Here is a 16,779-nt window from a genome sequence, read left to right as displayed (position 1 = left end):
GGCTAGTCAATTATCCAATTGCCTCTCGCCATTGGGGAGCTCTTCACACTATGTAGTGAAACTCAGATGAAACGCAGCTCCAGAACTGTGCTAAATTAAAGAAATGGTTCAGTGAAATATCTAATTTTACACAATGTTCCTCTTACTGCAAATATAGTTGATCAGTCAAGGTGTATAAAGTGTCCAAAGTTTCCTTTTTTTGTTCTGTACTGGTGCTTTGAGGATAATGTGGCTAACAAATAATGGAAAGCTCAGTAAATGGAGGACTTGGTTGACTGACTTCCTTTGGGGTAAATTATGTTTGTAAAAAAAAGCTCATGTAAAAAAAAAAAAAAAAAAAAAAAGAATTGTTAGGCAATGAGGGCTCACCAGATATTAACGAAAAGGCTATTTACTTTAATAGTAAAACTTCAAACCAAACAACAAATTTCCATTAAAAACTTCCTTAACCAACAATATGCTGAGTGCACTTTGGTCAATAATAACTGCATAACTGCATAACTACTATCATGTATTAGCTACACAAACTGTCAAGTCATTGCTTCCTAATATTCATAAAAAAAATTCATATAATAATGCTGTTTAAAAAACCCTCTAAATCTCTAACACTAAAATATTTCACGTAACTTCCAGTTATTTCCACCAAATTATTTATTTATTTTTTTTAATAAAGGAAACAGATTATACACTGATATACAATTTATGCCAGATTTATATGGCTGCAATAATCCAATTTACTCTTTATATACGTGTTATAATACACCAATTTTTTTTGGGGAATAAACTATCTACTAAACGATACATCTAGAACTCAGGACAATGTTAGACTTTCATGCACTCTTTCAGCTGACAGGAGGTGTGAGGTAAAAGGAAATACTCAAAAACTGAAGGAATAAATTAAGGAGAGTTTATTTGTTCTTGCTTAGAGTGCGTTGCTTCTCAGCATGTTCAACAATCTTCTCCTCCACATAAAGCCCTTTGCGCTTCCGAACAGCATTTACGTACTTCAGTGCCTGATTCGCCGAATCTGCCTTTTCTCCAAAGTGGAGATATTCTTCTTCAGTAGTGGGCACCCAGAACGGATCGCTGGAGATGACCTGAGGAAAACACCAAACATACTGAAAACATTGTTTGGATTAAACATTATTTACAGCGTTATTTGTGCATTAGCAGATACTGAAATCTTTTGGATTTTTTTGCATTTCCCATCAGAAATGCAACAAATTTATGTTGTAAGTTGTAAGTCCACCTTGGTCCTGGAGGAACCTTGTTTCGTTTCACTGTGTACTAACTGTATATGGTTGAAGTGACAATAAAGCCTACTTGAACTTGAACAGAGATAAAGAGAGAGAGAGAGACATGGATCCATTCATTCATGAAATTCAGTACATCACTGTTAAATGCTCATTTCTAATTGTTTATAAGGTATACATTCATTTAATATTCAAATATGCTGATTTCTATTGCAAAAGCTTATTCAAAGGCCCTTCCTGGACAATCAAACTAATTTAAAGGTCCCATATTTTAACATTTCTTGACAAATGTTCACACAGTTCTTAGAGATCCTCTAAAGTGTTCATGTTAATGCTCCAGCTGAAATACTCCTTGGATAATGCATCTTTTCATACATAAATCTCTATTATTTCACCCTTCCTCCATATTACAGTATACATACAAATAAGCTAAAGGCAAATTACATCCCACCAGACAACTGCAGTGCTCAGCAACAAGCCAGAGGAGTGTAACTTCTTATATGAGCTCACAATAGGGGAAACAAGCTTGTCCAATAGATAGAAAAAGCACAAAAAGCAGGGAAAGTTTGTTTTTTAAATTTGGACACGCAAACTGGAGACCAATCTCAACATCAAAAAATGACTACAAAGAAAATTCTGCATAATATGTGTACGTCCCTATAAAATGTTTCTGCTTGTCGATACAATGAGATCAATTTGTAAAAGATGTTTATTTAGCATTGTTTTTTATATAATACTTCTGTGGCAGTTTTTTATATCAGTCAGAGATAAAGCTGGGACTAGGTTTCCAAAAAGAATGTCTTCAAAATGGCAGCCTCTGCATTTTTCTCTCTAATAAGAAGGGTTGCTATTTTTTGTCTTATTACCATCAAGGGAGAGGGGAAAAAAAGAGTTATACTGTTTATAGCTGCAGTACAATAAGTGATTACTAACTTTTTCAGTGGACTTTCCGCAACGTTAAACGACTTAAAAAGCATGTGTGATTCTGTAATGAATTACTATAAATTGTAATCACTGCTGAATTGCTGTGGGTAGAGAAACACCAGAATTCAAGGCATGCTGTAATTTGGAAATTAACTTTGGGATTGATTATTTTCCTTGCTCCACTGGGTCTAAACTCTTTGTTATGTTCTCACCTGACTGTTTTCAGGTTAAATAAAACAAGGTACGATAAACATTTCTTAACCCAATCAGGAGGTAAAATCCAAAGGCTTGACAGTAACAATATGATGTGTGAGAAAGTAGATAAATAGATAGAACAGTAGCAGAGTCAATAAAACAAGAATAGAAAAAGAATGATTGCAGCATGGTATATACTGCAGCAGATAGATATTTCAAAATTGCCTGAAAGATCGGTGCATACACACACACACACACACACGCACACACACAGATACAGAGAGAGATAAAGAGACACAACACGACGTAAATATGTCAGCATGACATATAGTGATGGACAGTAATGTAAGCAAGACAAGCACAAATTATTCACCAACAATTAAGCAATACTTAAGACTATACAGTATTTTGCAATATTCATAGTAATCATAGTTGCAAGCAGTAGTTTAAAAAAAACAATTATTATAAAAAAGTATTTTAATACATGACTAAGCACTATGTCTTCTGTAGATGGGAACATTATTTTACAGTTGTGAACTGAGAGGTTAGGAATTGTAAATCTCTAACAAATTTGTTAAAATTAAGCAGAAATTACTCTCCAGGAAACTAATCCAAAATTGTATTCTGAAAATCATAATTTAAAAACATGAAGAAGAAGAAGAAGAAAAAAAACAATCTTGGCCAATAAACTCAGTCTGTGATAGAATTCAACTACTTACAGTTTAAAAATGAGAATGAAGCCAAAATTCCAAATAAATGTGAGGGGAAGGAAAGAAGAAAGAAAGAAAAAGAAAAACACTTTTGTACACCTGATACAGCTTTTGCGATCCATTAATTGACACGAGTGTAAAGTTGGAACGATACTCCAGGGTGTAAATGAAGGCTTGAGGATGATTGTTATTTTGTGATCCCCACACTGAGGCATCACTGAACATCATTCCTACAGCCTCCATAATGAAAATTAATGAATAATAAACAGCTCGGCAGATACCCATTTGCTGTCAAAATGTATGAAATATAACTTTTGAAAAGTTATCCTTAAAATATCTAGAATAATTATCATTTTTTCCCCTTAAATCATCAAAATCAATTGTTTTATACATGTATATATTTGTCTATGTTTTAAAATAATCTATTCATAAATTAAACTACTTAAAATAATATTAGTGAATAACACTATGCTAGAACAGTGTCTGACTGTAAGTGTCTAATAAATTATTCAGGGTTTAAGTCTGTCTATTGTCTCTATTTTCAAAAAAGGCAGTCTGACAGAATGCTCATTATGGAGAGCAGTGCATGTATGCCTATGCTTGTGCATGCCTGCGTGTGCTCACGCTCTCTCTCTCTCTCTCACACACTCACACACACACACACACACACACACACACACACACACAAAAAAAAAAGAGGAAGGGCACATATGTACACAGCTAGTAGCAGGTGCCATGGGTATGACGCAATGGTTGCAGCTTCAACCAATCCACCCCCCCCCATACACACACACCCCCACAAACTCAATCATACAACAATACACACATAGATGCACACTTACACACACACACACACACACACACACACACACACACACACACACACACACAAAGACAATGACTTCATGCTCTGAGAATAGACAGGAGGTACAATTACTGTACAAGTCTGATAAAATCCTGACACACACACACACACACACACACACAGAAACACACACCTGGTCCTGGGAGCTCTTTTACCGCAACACAGATGGCACCAACGGCCCCATTTATGCCCTCGACCACAAACGCCAGCATCTGCCACCCGGCCTCTCTGGAGAACCGTGAGGACAAGGAGGATGTGTGTGTGTGTGTTTGTGTGTGTGTGTGAGACTTAAGTGAATGTCCCTCTCTTTCTTTTTCCCTACTAGTCTCTGACTATATGTTTTGGTTATTTCTTAACATTTCCTTTAATTAACTCTAATCCATCTCTAATAACTCCACTGTTCCAATACTGCACACCATCTCACTCCACTCCCTTCTCGTCTACTCCATTCCATTCTAGCATTTCTCATGTCGTTCCTTTCCCATTCCACTGTTCTATATTTCACCCCTCCATTCCATGACATTCTTTTTAACCTCATTCCAATTCTTTACTTCAAGCACATTCCTTCCCCTGCTCTCCCATTCCATTCCACACCCTCCCATTTCACTTAATTCCATTCTGTTCCACCCATTCCAATTTATTCTACCCCATTCCAGTGATTATATTTCCTTCCATTGGCACTGTGTTCTAATTTGCTATACTCTATTATACAACAGTTAGTTCCAACTGAGTAATCTGACTGGATGAGAGGTTTTCCATTAGTGGCGATAATAGACAGTAACAGCACTGAGATATTTGACTATATGAATCACTCTGCATCACTAATAACTTCTAATTACACCAACTGGCGAGCGGAGCATGAGTGAACGCAGGCCGATATGGTCCACAGTATTGGAAAGAGGGAAGAGTAGCTGCCTACCAAAACCCACACAGTCACAGAAGCACTTTTCGCAAGGAAACACCTTCGTTATATCTGAAACAATACTTTGTCTCCGTACCCTTGAATCACCCGCATGGCTGAATCCCAAATCACTCTCTAGCCACCGATCAAAGGCCCTACTTGGTGTGTGGAACAAGGGATTGTACACCATAGTGTACAACCTTTTCATTTAAAGTTATTGGAGATTTAACCTCAGAAAGGGGAAGTTAACAGAGCTGATATTCTCAAGCGGAATTAGTGGAGCTACAAGTACAACTCCGCTATGTGGCGGAGCAAAATAACTTAATAAAGAAACAAATCCTAATTTGTTGAGAATAAATAGTGTTTGTTAAAGTGTTGTATAAATGCAAGGTCATTGTGCTGTGCTACATGTCAGGATGATCGCATCGCAGCCTTGCTGATATTCATCATCACAGCAATCTCTTTCAAATTATATTCTGTTAGTGATTATACATTCCTTTCAGTTTATTTCATTAATCGACATAAATTTTTGTTCTAATTTACATAATTTCACTCTATTCTATTCTATTCTATTCTATTCTATTCTATTCTATTCTATCTTTTCAGTTTATCTATTCCATTCCAGTTTACTACATCTAATTTCAGTTAAATGTATTCTAATCTACGAGCAGTGTTCAAGTCAACCCAGGACTTTGATGATGAAACATTCATGAATGAAGGCATGCTTTCCTGGGTTGGTCTTCGAAAGGGCATCATGGTGCTTGATGGGTTTTGCAAATGCACTTGTCAATACTGTTCTAGCAAGGAGTATTCCGGTACAGCTAACCTTCATGTCTTAAAATAACAACTGTTGACTGTTGCTTACGTCGTCACTTATTATCTAATATATATATATATGCATTTACCCAGGTTTTATTATTAAATGGTTTACCCTGAGAAAAGAAATAATTATAATAATATATATTAATATATAATAATACTTAATATATTATTAAGATAAATAAATTATATATATATATATATATATATATATATATATATATATATATATATATGTGTGTGTATATATGTGTCAATTTTTAATTACAAAACCAGGGTAATGCATTAGCATGGCTAACACATGGATCTTTTGCCTTCTCGTTTCCTCTGTACATCTGAGCGTATAATTTTTGTACATTTGTTTAATTTTTCAAGATTTCAGTTTTGGAGAAGAGATTATTACCTTTTGGCCCCTATATCAGGTAGAAGCTTGAGTTATTATTTAGTCATTGTTTCGCTTCCGACACGCGAAAAGGTCATTCCCTAACATTTTACGTCTTAGTGTTCGTCAAGAAAACACTTTATCCCCTTGCTTTCTCTTCGCTCCCTCTAAAAGCTTTGGTTAACATCCTTTGTGAACTGAGCAGCTTTAGTCTCCCACTTTGGCGGATCAGCCCTGGAACACAGAGTACAATGTCAAGGTGGATGCGCACGTGCACGCACAAAGAAAAACTCATTAAAAGGAAAAGTGAGAAACGGAGAATTTCGCCCTTTTAATCATTCCAAGTTGAGAAGCCTCTGTTTTCCTGTACGACGTGTGTGTAGTGTGTGTAGTGTAGTTGAGTATCAGCTTGCACACTGCAAGTGTACTGAAGAGTCAGCTACGCTCTCATTACTGCTGCTCATCTCCTAATAATTACAGAATAGTGCTGGCGATGGGTAATGAATGGGAGTCAAACCAAACAGAAGATTTAATGAACCCTCAGACTGTGACAGTCGTGTGTGTGTGTGTGTGTGTGTGTGTTTGAGACAAGCAAGGCTTACACTGAGTGACACCAATTGTGTGTCATGACCACATAACGGTCTAGTGTCAGCATGGAGCTACACTAACAGCATCTCATCTGGCGTGCACTCTCACACTTACACACACACACACACACACACACACACACACACACACACACACACACACACACACACACACACACAGGCACATAAAAGCCCCAGCCCGAATGCATCGTACATAATTAGATTAGGTGACCTGCGCTATGCCTATGACCAGCAGTCCAATCCTTGTGTGTGTGTGTGTGTGTGTGTGTGTGTGTGTGTGCGTGTGTCTGCGCCGTCCTCACACCAGGGGCAAAAGACACTTGGCAGATAGACTGAGACTGTGGCATATGTGCCTAATGGGCTCGCAACACAGCAGGATGAGCCACACAGAGCCACACAGGCCCTGCTTATGACACCTGTCTCTGCTAATGTCAACCCCTGCCATCTGACTACACACACACACACACACACACACACACACACACACACACACACACTCACTCACTCATGATTTCTATACGTTCTGTAAGAGAAGAAGTGAAATTATTCCATCAGCAGCTGTACGTGTGGCATCCCGGCAACCGGTGAGAGAATTGTTGCTAATAACATTCGTTATGGAGCTCTTCCACCATTTCCTAATTTATTTGACGACACCGCTGCATACGCTGCGAGGCGATCAGCCCCTGATTGATATGTAATGTTAAACTGTAAACAGTGACGGCTGGAGAAGGAATATTTTACCAGAAGAGGAGTGAAAGACATCGTCAGTCTTATTACACATCAGTTATAGAATGTGTTTTATACCACATAAGCATGTGGTTTTAAGAAAACAACAGATCAATGATCATAAAAAATAATCGACTGTTGCCTTTATTCATATTATTTGCTGCCCCTTAAACAGGATGAATGGATGAAGAGACAGATAGATGGAGTGAAAGTAAGACTGAGAGACAAGAAATAGGTGAGGAGAAGAATATCGAGGTGCAGTGAGGTTTGACTTCATAAGACTCCGCAGGTCACTGAGGTTCAAATATATGTAATAGTTCACTGTATGTAATGGCTTAACTTTCCTCACGTCCACTCACACGCGACTCACGAACATGTTCTCGATAAGCGTGACAGATGTGAGGTTGATGACTGTTTATGACAACTATTTCTCTCAATAGTAGCTCTTTCATCCAAACAAAGTTTACACACACGATTACTGACAAAGACTCACAATTACCATAAATACTGCAATTTGGATAAACAAAGCACACGCCAACACCGGACTATTCTGACGTGCATCGTGTATCAGGCGCTAGTGCTGGTCCTTGACAAAACCAAAAAAAATGATTAACAATCTGTGTGTGTGTGTGTGTGTGTACACGTGTGTGTATGTGTGCATGCGGTAGCTCAAAATTTAGAGCCAAAACAAAACTGAAACACTTCCAATACCCAGGCATTCCTGGTGTGATGTGACTTTGGATGAAACCTGCTGTAGATAACTAGCTTGATTTTGCCAGTAAACAAATGGCATGTGTGTTGTGTGTTAGGTGTGATTTATATGTCCAAATATATAAACACAGAGCATCTGAGCACAAGTAAAAACAATATTACAATAATAGCCAAGTCGTGTCAATCTTTTGTTGCAGTGTTATGCCACTGACTGCATTTATGCATAAATGTCATGTGGGTTTTCTTGTGTGCATGTGTGTGTGTGTGTGTGTGTGTGTGTGTGTGTTTCTGAGGTTCCTTAAAAAGCAGCTTTAAACACCAATTAAGATAAGTTTTACACCGTCTCTATATTACTGACACATATGACTCTTTTATACACTTCTTAGCCCCTTTTACGACTTTCATATAACTTTGTACTTCTTTTGTTTATTTATTTACTCCTTTTCCTTAACTGTTTTACTCCATCCATCCACCCATTCATCCTATTTCTGATTTATTTCCATGATTGCTTAATTTCATCGTTCTCCTCTTTCTACTTTTCTTCATTCATTTTGTTCTCTTTTTTCTTTCTTTCTTTCCTCCTTCCTTCATTTCTTTTTTCCTTTCTTTCATCAATTTTATATTTTTTCTCTTTCTACCATTCTATTGCTGCCTACTTGATTTTTTTATTTATTTATTTTGTGTAATTTGATAATTGCATAAGTCAGTTATTCCATTTCTTAGTTCTCTCTTTCTTTGTTCCTTTCATTCCTCTTTTCTTCACTTCTTTACTTGTTTCCTTCTTTTTCTATCATTTCTTTGTTAAATCCTTTTTGGTTTGCTGCTTATGTAATTGTTTCATTCATTTAATCATTTTCATGAGTGCTTAATTAAATTGTTCGATTTCTTTTTTTTCATTTCCTCCTTTGTTTCCTCCTTTCTTTCTTTTCTTCCGTTTATTGCTGCACATTTAATACATGTTTATTCTATATTTTATTGATTTAATTTATTTTAAATGAAAGGTTATTTTACTGTTCCACTCCATTGTTCTCTCTTTCCCCCTACCTTCCTTTTATTCTTCAACCTTTAATTTTTATTTATTCCTTTATTTCCTCAATACTTTCACACTTTCCTTTTTCTTTCATTTTCTATTTGTCTATGAACACACTCTCTCTCTCTCTCTCTCTCTCACCTCCCAGTGAGTGAACACCAGTTGAGGGCTTGCCAGCCCGCTCGTCCTCTTGCGGATCTCATCAGCGAATCCGAAGCTCTCGGCCACAGGAAGAACAGCTCTGATGATGAACACGTCTGATCCCTCCTTCATCTCCTCGTTAAGGACACGACCTTCACGCTTGGACAAGACACCATACACACGCCCTATTCAAACAAACACACAGACACACATATCTTAAAGAATGAGTCATTAATGTCATCACTTACTGAATAAAGTTCCACATGACAGACACACACACACACACACACACACACACACACACACAAACGCACTACATATCTCATCTCACTTCAGCTAGACAAAGAATAGGTGGAAGTGTAAGGGAAAGAGCTGTATGTCGTGTGTTTCACAAAGCAGCCCAGGAGACCGGAGTGTGTTAACAGAGCTCAGCTCATACAATAATAGCTGCTGACAGCCAGTAGAGAGAGGCGGGTGACCGTTGACCTCCTCATCCTGGGCCTGAGAGATCACTCAGACATCACTAAGACACTCAAACAGCCCTCGTAGCAAAGTCCTGCGGATCGGGATGCGACGGAAACACAAAGAACGGAAAAACTGGCGGCTTGAAAATCATCACACACAAAGCACTCAAACGCATAGACAGAAGTATAATCACTCTGCGCAGAAGACACGCACACCACTGAGAGCGTCCATGTCTGGACGGAGAAAGCGTGATAATTTAATGAAATCAGAAAATATCCTGCTGGAGGGAAATGCAGATGACATCCATTCACTGATATCCCTTGTGAGTTTCAAGCATGAAATACATGATTTATGACAACACAATAAATGCCTGGATTAATGTTTGTTTAATGGGCCACCACTGCATTTTGTGTTTCTCATTCTCTCCTTCCCAACCTTCATAAAAAAAAAAAAATTGTAATGACTAAATGCTTTTTATTGAAATACATTATCTGACTCTAACCCACAAGGTTTTTTTCTATTTAAACTTTATCGCTTCAATTAATATTTTTTTTATTCGTCCAGATTTATTAGGACTGTACAATTTAATTGATTGCATAATTTAACCAATCTTCTGTTGAAACTGTATACTTTTTAAATATACTGCTACTTTTATCTCCTTCTTTTATTTTTTATCTTAGAGGAAGTCGGTTGCAATACTGCCACCTACTGGACTGGAGTGTGGTATGAAAGGAAAAAAGATCTTGCCTTGGTATGAACTATGACCAAAAAAAAAAAAAAAAACACAGGAATTTATTGCAAACTAAATACTTTTTGTCATTTTAATACTTGAAATCCTGTAAGAAATATAGCTGTTTGAGAAAAGTCAACCAGTAAACATTAGTGCTTTCAAACCGATCGAAAATGTCGCAGGATTGAATTGAATCAAAAGTCTAAGATTCACAGCTTTAATATTTAGCAGTACTGTTGAAATCGTTTTAAAACAGCAGCTTCACATTAATGCCTCATCTACCATGTTGTTCTTTCTGGAGTAAAAAATAAACTACTCAAGGACTTTCACAAACTGAGATGGTATCTACATAAACAGAATGAGTAATCGCCTTATTTTTTCATACAGCAGTCACTGTGTACAATGTCAAAACGACTCATAACAACGAAGTAAAAACGACTCATAACAACCAAGTAACATCACATTTTAAAGCATTTTCCCCTTTTTTATGTTTCCCTTAAATCAATAATCTTTTCTTCATTTTTAACAAAATTCTAGGCACATAGCTGCAAAATTCTGCGAACATTCATTGTGCACATGAGAACACTACTCATTTCTTAAATCTGTTTTCCGTTCCTTCAGTCCTCACCTCTCATTATTTCAGTCAAGAATCATTTAAGATTTTAATCTGATAAAATTTTACCAGTGACAAAAAAGGTGCATGTTTAATATTGCAACCTCAAAAAAAAAAAAAAAAAAAAAAAAAAAAACCCTTTACTGATTGATATCTGACAAAACTAATACTAATAAAGTCTTACAGAGTTAAGGGAAAGGGAAAGCTGCCATCACAAAACAGGGTTGTGATGTTTTGAAACGTGATGGTTTTTCCCAGTCACGGGTAGCGATGATACCGGAACAAAAATCGAGTGTAACAGTCAAATCAGGTAAACAGCAATGTTAAATAGAGACATGTGTGAATGATATAAATGTGCACGGCTAGTAAAAACACCTAAGCACTCATTTCACATTTTTCCTTGAAGGCACACACTTTACACCAGACTGGTGGGTTCTAGAGATGTGGGATTTAATCAATTATGCAATGTTGTAGGGCAATTCTGTTCATTCAATCAATAGGTCAGTTTTCTATTCAGAATTGATCAACACTTTTAAAATTATTTAGACCAACCCAAAAATATTAAATAATCTTATACAAAAATCTTCTAATTTCCTTAAAAATATAGCTGAGCTGTTGGAGAAATTAGAAACAAATACTTGTTTTTCTAGCATTACAATTAATTTTAATTGTTAAAAAATATTTTAATTAAGAACCTTTAAAAAGAAGTTATCAGCCATAACATTCAAACAATTGACATTAAATCCACCTCATGCCCTGAAGGCCCTTCTGACCCCTCAGAAACTAGCCCCGCATTGACTCTTTTAGTGAGCTAGACAGGCTTGCCTTTGGCTCCCATGGGAGCCTTGGGTGCCCATTATCTTCTCAACTGTTCGGCTGGTGTGTAGGTTGCGGTGCTGGTGTATGGCATTTAACATTTTTCATTTATAATGCGTTTTTTTGTATTCTTATTAAAATTCGGGTAAGAAAAACTGTAAGGTGGTCTATTTTTTTGCACTGCAGGTGGTATTATTACACCTTCTTTATTCTCCTTAGTCCTGAAATTGGGGAAATGCTCCTTTCCTGTCTTTTTTAGGTCATTGTTTACGGGTGATTACTTCATTTATCCTTAGATTTGAAACTGAAAAATTGCAAGCAAGATAAATCAATATTGTACTGTATAAACCTAGCGAGAGCTCGACCATTACATACAGTAGCTAACTGTAGTTCTGTTAAGACGTAGAAACATTGAATAAACTGAAACAAAACTAATCAAAACATAGACGGATGCATAGTGAATCTGCTATATAACCCTACTAATAGTACAACTCTCCATCACCCTAGATTTCAACACAAATGAAAATGAAAGCATTAGTCACGCTACACTAATAACACCTTTACACCAGTTAGGCGTACAGTAGGTGCAATGCTAAAATACTGACTACAACACAGTTAACAGCAACAGCACAAATAATAGCAACACTGTTGCCTTTAAAGTACAAAAAGTTCCATTTTTCCAACTGAGAGGATTCGAGAAAATATGCATGAATTAAAAAAAAAAAAACAGAAAAAACATTGTGGCTGTTGTTAAGTTATTAATTACTGACTTGTAATTATTATTAATGTCACCGGTCACACGTGTTACTCTAAGGGTAGGGGTTCTCTCAGGGCAGGATCCCATAACAGCTTCTTATTCACTCAGCAGACAAACCCTGCCTTTGTTCATGGACCTGGTGCTATGACATCACCTCATCTAAACATGGCTGATGCACAGCAGCTTCCAATTATGGAGCAGGGAGCACTGCTTCCTGTGTGTATGTGACATGCGATTTCCTCCCTTAAGACCTAGCTAAGCAATATGTTTTTGGAAACATTTTACAAACACGTTTGATTAACTGCCATGGGAGGGCGGATGAAATAAAGCAGGAAAACTGACACTGAAACTGACAGCCTCAGACTTTGCAGCACTTGTGTATACACTAAATACAAGAATGTTGAACATTAATTAACGTATTAGAACTGATGCTTTTACATGCAGAAATAATTTACTTCTTTAGGAACACTTTGGGCCAAGTCTGATAAACCGCTGACTTTACACCCCCGGTGGTAGGGGCCGGAATAAGTTATCTTGGGTCTGAAATAAAAATAGGAAACATAAAAATTTAAAGAGAAAAATGCTTATGAAACAAGACTTTTGAGCCACCCTATATTTTAGCAGGTTAAAACACTAATAGTTACTAAATGGTAGGTGTCAGGTTTTCTTCAACTAAAAGTCTATTAAACGAAATAATAAATTAAATAATAATAATAATAGGTCATAAAATATCCTAATTGAATAATTGACTAATTTAATAACCACTATTTTCCAAGTAGAATAAACTATTTAAATCAAACAAAATAAATTAATAATGATCATTAATAATAAAACCTGACAGATGTTTATTTTTAAATCAGTAGTTTACATGAAAGCATTGTGTTACTATAACTCACTCTTTCACTTATCTTCTATACCGCTTTATCCTGTATTCAGGGTCGTGGGGACCTGGAGCCTATCCCAGGAGGCTTAGGGCATGAGGCAGGTTACACCCTGGACAGGGTGCCAATCCATTGCAAGGCGCACACACACACACACACTCATTCACACACTACAGGCAATTTGGAAAAGTCAATTAACCTAACCTACATATCTTTGGACTGTGGGAGGAAACTGGAGTACCTGGAGGAAACCCACCAACGGGGGGTTTGATGCAAACTCCATGCACACTGAGACGGGAATCGAGCCTGGCCGAGAACTGAACCCGGACCCTGGGTGTTACTATTAATCTATACTTAATCTAAACTTAACTGGCCCATTAAACTACAAAAGCTTAAAAGATAGTGGTAAAGCATCAACTTTATGGAAGGAAAAAAAAAAAAAACTGGAGATCATAAACACTTTGTTGAAATTTGTCAGTACAAATTACAACTATGTTTAATAGTGAAATCAAGGGCACTTCCACCTGCACAATGAAGTAAGAACTCACAGGACTGGGACTAAGCAGCTGTGTGGCCATAGGAAAATAACTTCTTAGTGGGACTAATAAGAAAAAAGACATCAATTGGCAAAGATTGGGCCCTGGACAATGGTTACATAGAGGTTGGTCAAGTTTAGACTCAGCAAAGTTATGCAGCAATAAAATTAAGTCAGCTGATGATCTGAATATAATGAATGGACAGATGGACAGGTTATTAATGGATTTGTTTTGCCTCATGACCTGGTCATATTCCAGGGCTGAAATTGTGGAATCATTTTTTTTTAAAGAAATACACACACACACACACACACATATATATATATATATATATATATATATATATATATATGTATGTATACACACACACACACACACACATATATATATATATATATATATATATATATATATATATATATATACAGTGGTGTGAAAAACTATTTGCCCCCTTCCTGATTACTTATTCTTTTGCATGTTTGTCACACTTAAATGTTTCTGCTCATCAAAAACCGTTAACTATTAGTCAAAGATAATATAATTAAACACAAAATGAAGTTTTTAAATAATGGTTTTTATTATTTAGGGAGAAAAAAAATCCAAACCTACATGGCCCTGTGTGAAAAAGTGATTGCCCCCCTTGTTAAAAAATAACTTAACTGTGGTTTATCACACCTGAGTTCAATTTCTGTAGTCACCCCCAGGCCTGATTACTGCCACACCTGTTTCAATCAAGAAATCACTTAAATAGAAGCTACCTGACACAGAGAAGTAGACCAAAAGCACCTCAAAAGCTAGACATCATGCCAAGATCCAAAGAAATTTCAGGAACAAATGAGAACAAAAGTAATTGAGATCTATCAGTCTGGTAAAGGTTAAAAAGCCATTTCTAAAGCTTTGGGACTCCAGCGAACCACAGTGAGAGCCATTATCCACAAATGGCAAAAACATGGAACAGTGGTGAACCTTCCCAGGAGTGGCCGGCCGACCAAAATTACCCCAAGAGCGCAGAGACAACTCATCCGAGAGGCCACAAAAGACCCCAGGACAACATCTAAAGAACTGCAGGCCTCACTTGCCTCAATTAAGGTCAGTGTTCACGACTCCACCATAAGAAAGAGACTGGGCAAAAACGGCCTGCATGGCAGATTTTCAAGGCGCAAACCACTTTTAAGCAAAAAGAACATTAAGGCTCGTCTCAATTTTGCTAAAAAACATCTCAATGATTGCCAAGACTTTTGGGAAAATACCCTGTGGGCCGACGAGACAAAAGTTGAACTTTTTGGAAGGTGCGTGTCCCGTTACATCTGGCGTAAAAGTAACACAGCATTTCAGAAAAAGAACATCATACCAACAGTAAAATATGGTGGTGGTAGTGTGATGGTCTGGGGTTGTTTTGCTGCTTCAGGACCTGGAAGGCTTGCTGTGATAGATGGAACCATGAATTCTACTGTCTACCAAAAAATCCTGAAGGAGAATGTCCGGCCATCTGTTCGTCAACTCGAGCTGAAGCGATCTTGGGTGCTGCAGCAGGACAATGACCCAAAACACACCAGCAAATCCACCTCTGAATGGCTGAAGAAAAACAAAATGAAGACTTTGGAGTGGCCTAGTCAAAGTCTTGACCTGAATCCTATTGAGATGTTGTGGCATGACCTTAAAAAGGCGGTTCATGCTAGAAAACCCTCAAATAAAGCTGAATTACAACAATTCTGCAAAGATGAGTGGGCCAAAATTCCTCCAGAGTGCTGTAAAAGACTCGTTGCAAGTTATCGCAAACGCTTGATTGCAGTTATTGCTGCTAAGGGTGGCCCAACCAGTTATTAGGTTCAGGGGGCAATTACTTTTTCACACAGGGCCATGTAGGTTTGGATTTTTTTCCTCCCTAAATAATAAAAACCATCATTTAAAAATTGCATTTTGTGTTTACTTGTGTTATCTCTGACTAATAGTTAAATGTGTTTGATGATCAGAAACATTTTGTGTGACAAACATGCAAAAGAATAAGAAATCAGGAAGGGGGCAAATAGTTTTTCACACCACTGTATGTGTGTGTGTGTGGGTGTATATATATATATATATATATATATATATATATATATATATATATATACACACACACATACACATATATACACACACACATATATAATATATATATATACACACACACACATTTGTATGTGCGATTTTTCTTTATTGGCCAGGTATCCTGGCATCTTTCATTTGACCTATTTACTGCAAGAAAGGTGTCTCTGCTTTGTGTACATGGCATTGCATTATTCTGAGTGATTCTCCTACAATTTTCACTTAAGTAGTTTCACTTAAGTAATTGTCTGCTCACTTATTCCCACTTTCTTGTAGGAAATTTTTATCCAGGTTTCCAAAAGTGAAAATCAATAAAACAAAAAAAAAGTACCTGATGTAAGTAAAGAGTACAGCTCTCAGTGGTCACACATATATACGTTCAAGTTGTCCTGAAAGGATCTTTCCCCTATGTTTTGTCTGATCACTCCGGGCTTGTTGAAATCAAAGCAAGCAGGCCATGTATCTGATTTTAATTAGCTAGTGTGTTTCTTATAATTATCAAAAAAGTGTGTAAATTGTATGTTTATATTGCCTTACATGATTATATTTTTGACAAATCTGAAATGTTTATTTACATCTAAAAGTAAAAAATATATAAATAAGGGTGCCTGCCATATATTTTTTGTTG

At 36.8% G+C, this 16,779-nt stretch overlaps 1 protein-coding gene across 2 annotated transcripts in view; it reads right to left on the bottom strand.

Moving 5' to 3' along the window:
- Positions 1-893: 893 nt before the first annotated feature.
- The window catches only part of efl1 (elongation factor like GTPase 1), a 157,753-nt gene continuing 141,867 nt past the window's right edge, over positions 894-16,779 (bottom strand). For both annotated transcript variants that reach the window (XM_053513061.1, XM_053513060.1), the window contains exons 19-20: positions 9,266-9,450; positions 894-1,097 (exon numbers count right to left, since the gene is read on the bottom strand). In XM_053513061.1, the coding sequence (XP_053369036.1) occupies positions 909-1,097; positions 9,266-9,450 (374 nt within the window). In that variant the 3' untranslated portion in view covers positions 894-908. The remainder of the gene's footprint in view (positions 1,098-9,265; positions 9,451-16,779) is intronic.

The sequence above is a fragment of the Clarias gariepinus genome, chromosome 15 (assembly GCF_024256425.1).
Source record: "Clarias gariepinus isolate MV-2021 ecotype Netherlands chromosome 15, CGAR_prim_01v2, whole genome shotgun sequence".
Classification (NCBI taxonomy): domain Eukaryota; kingdom Metazoa; phylum Chordata; class Actinopteri; order Siluriformes; family Clariidae; genus Clarias; species Clarias gariepinus.
Note: the sequence above shows the minus strand (reverse complement) of the source record. Positions and strands in the feature narration are given on the sequence as shown.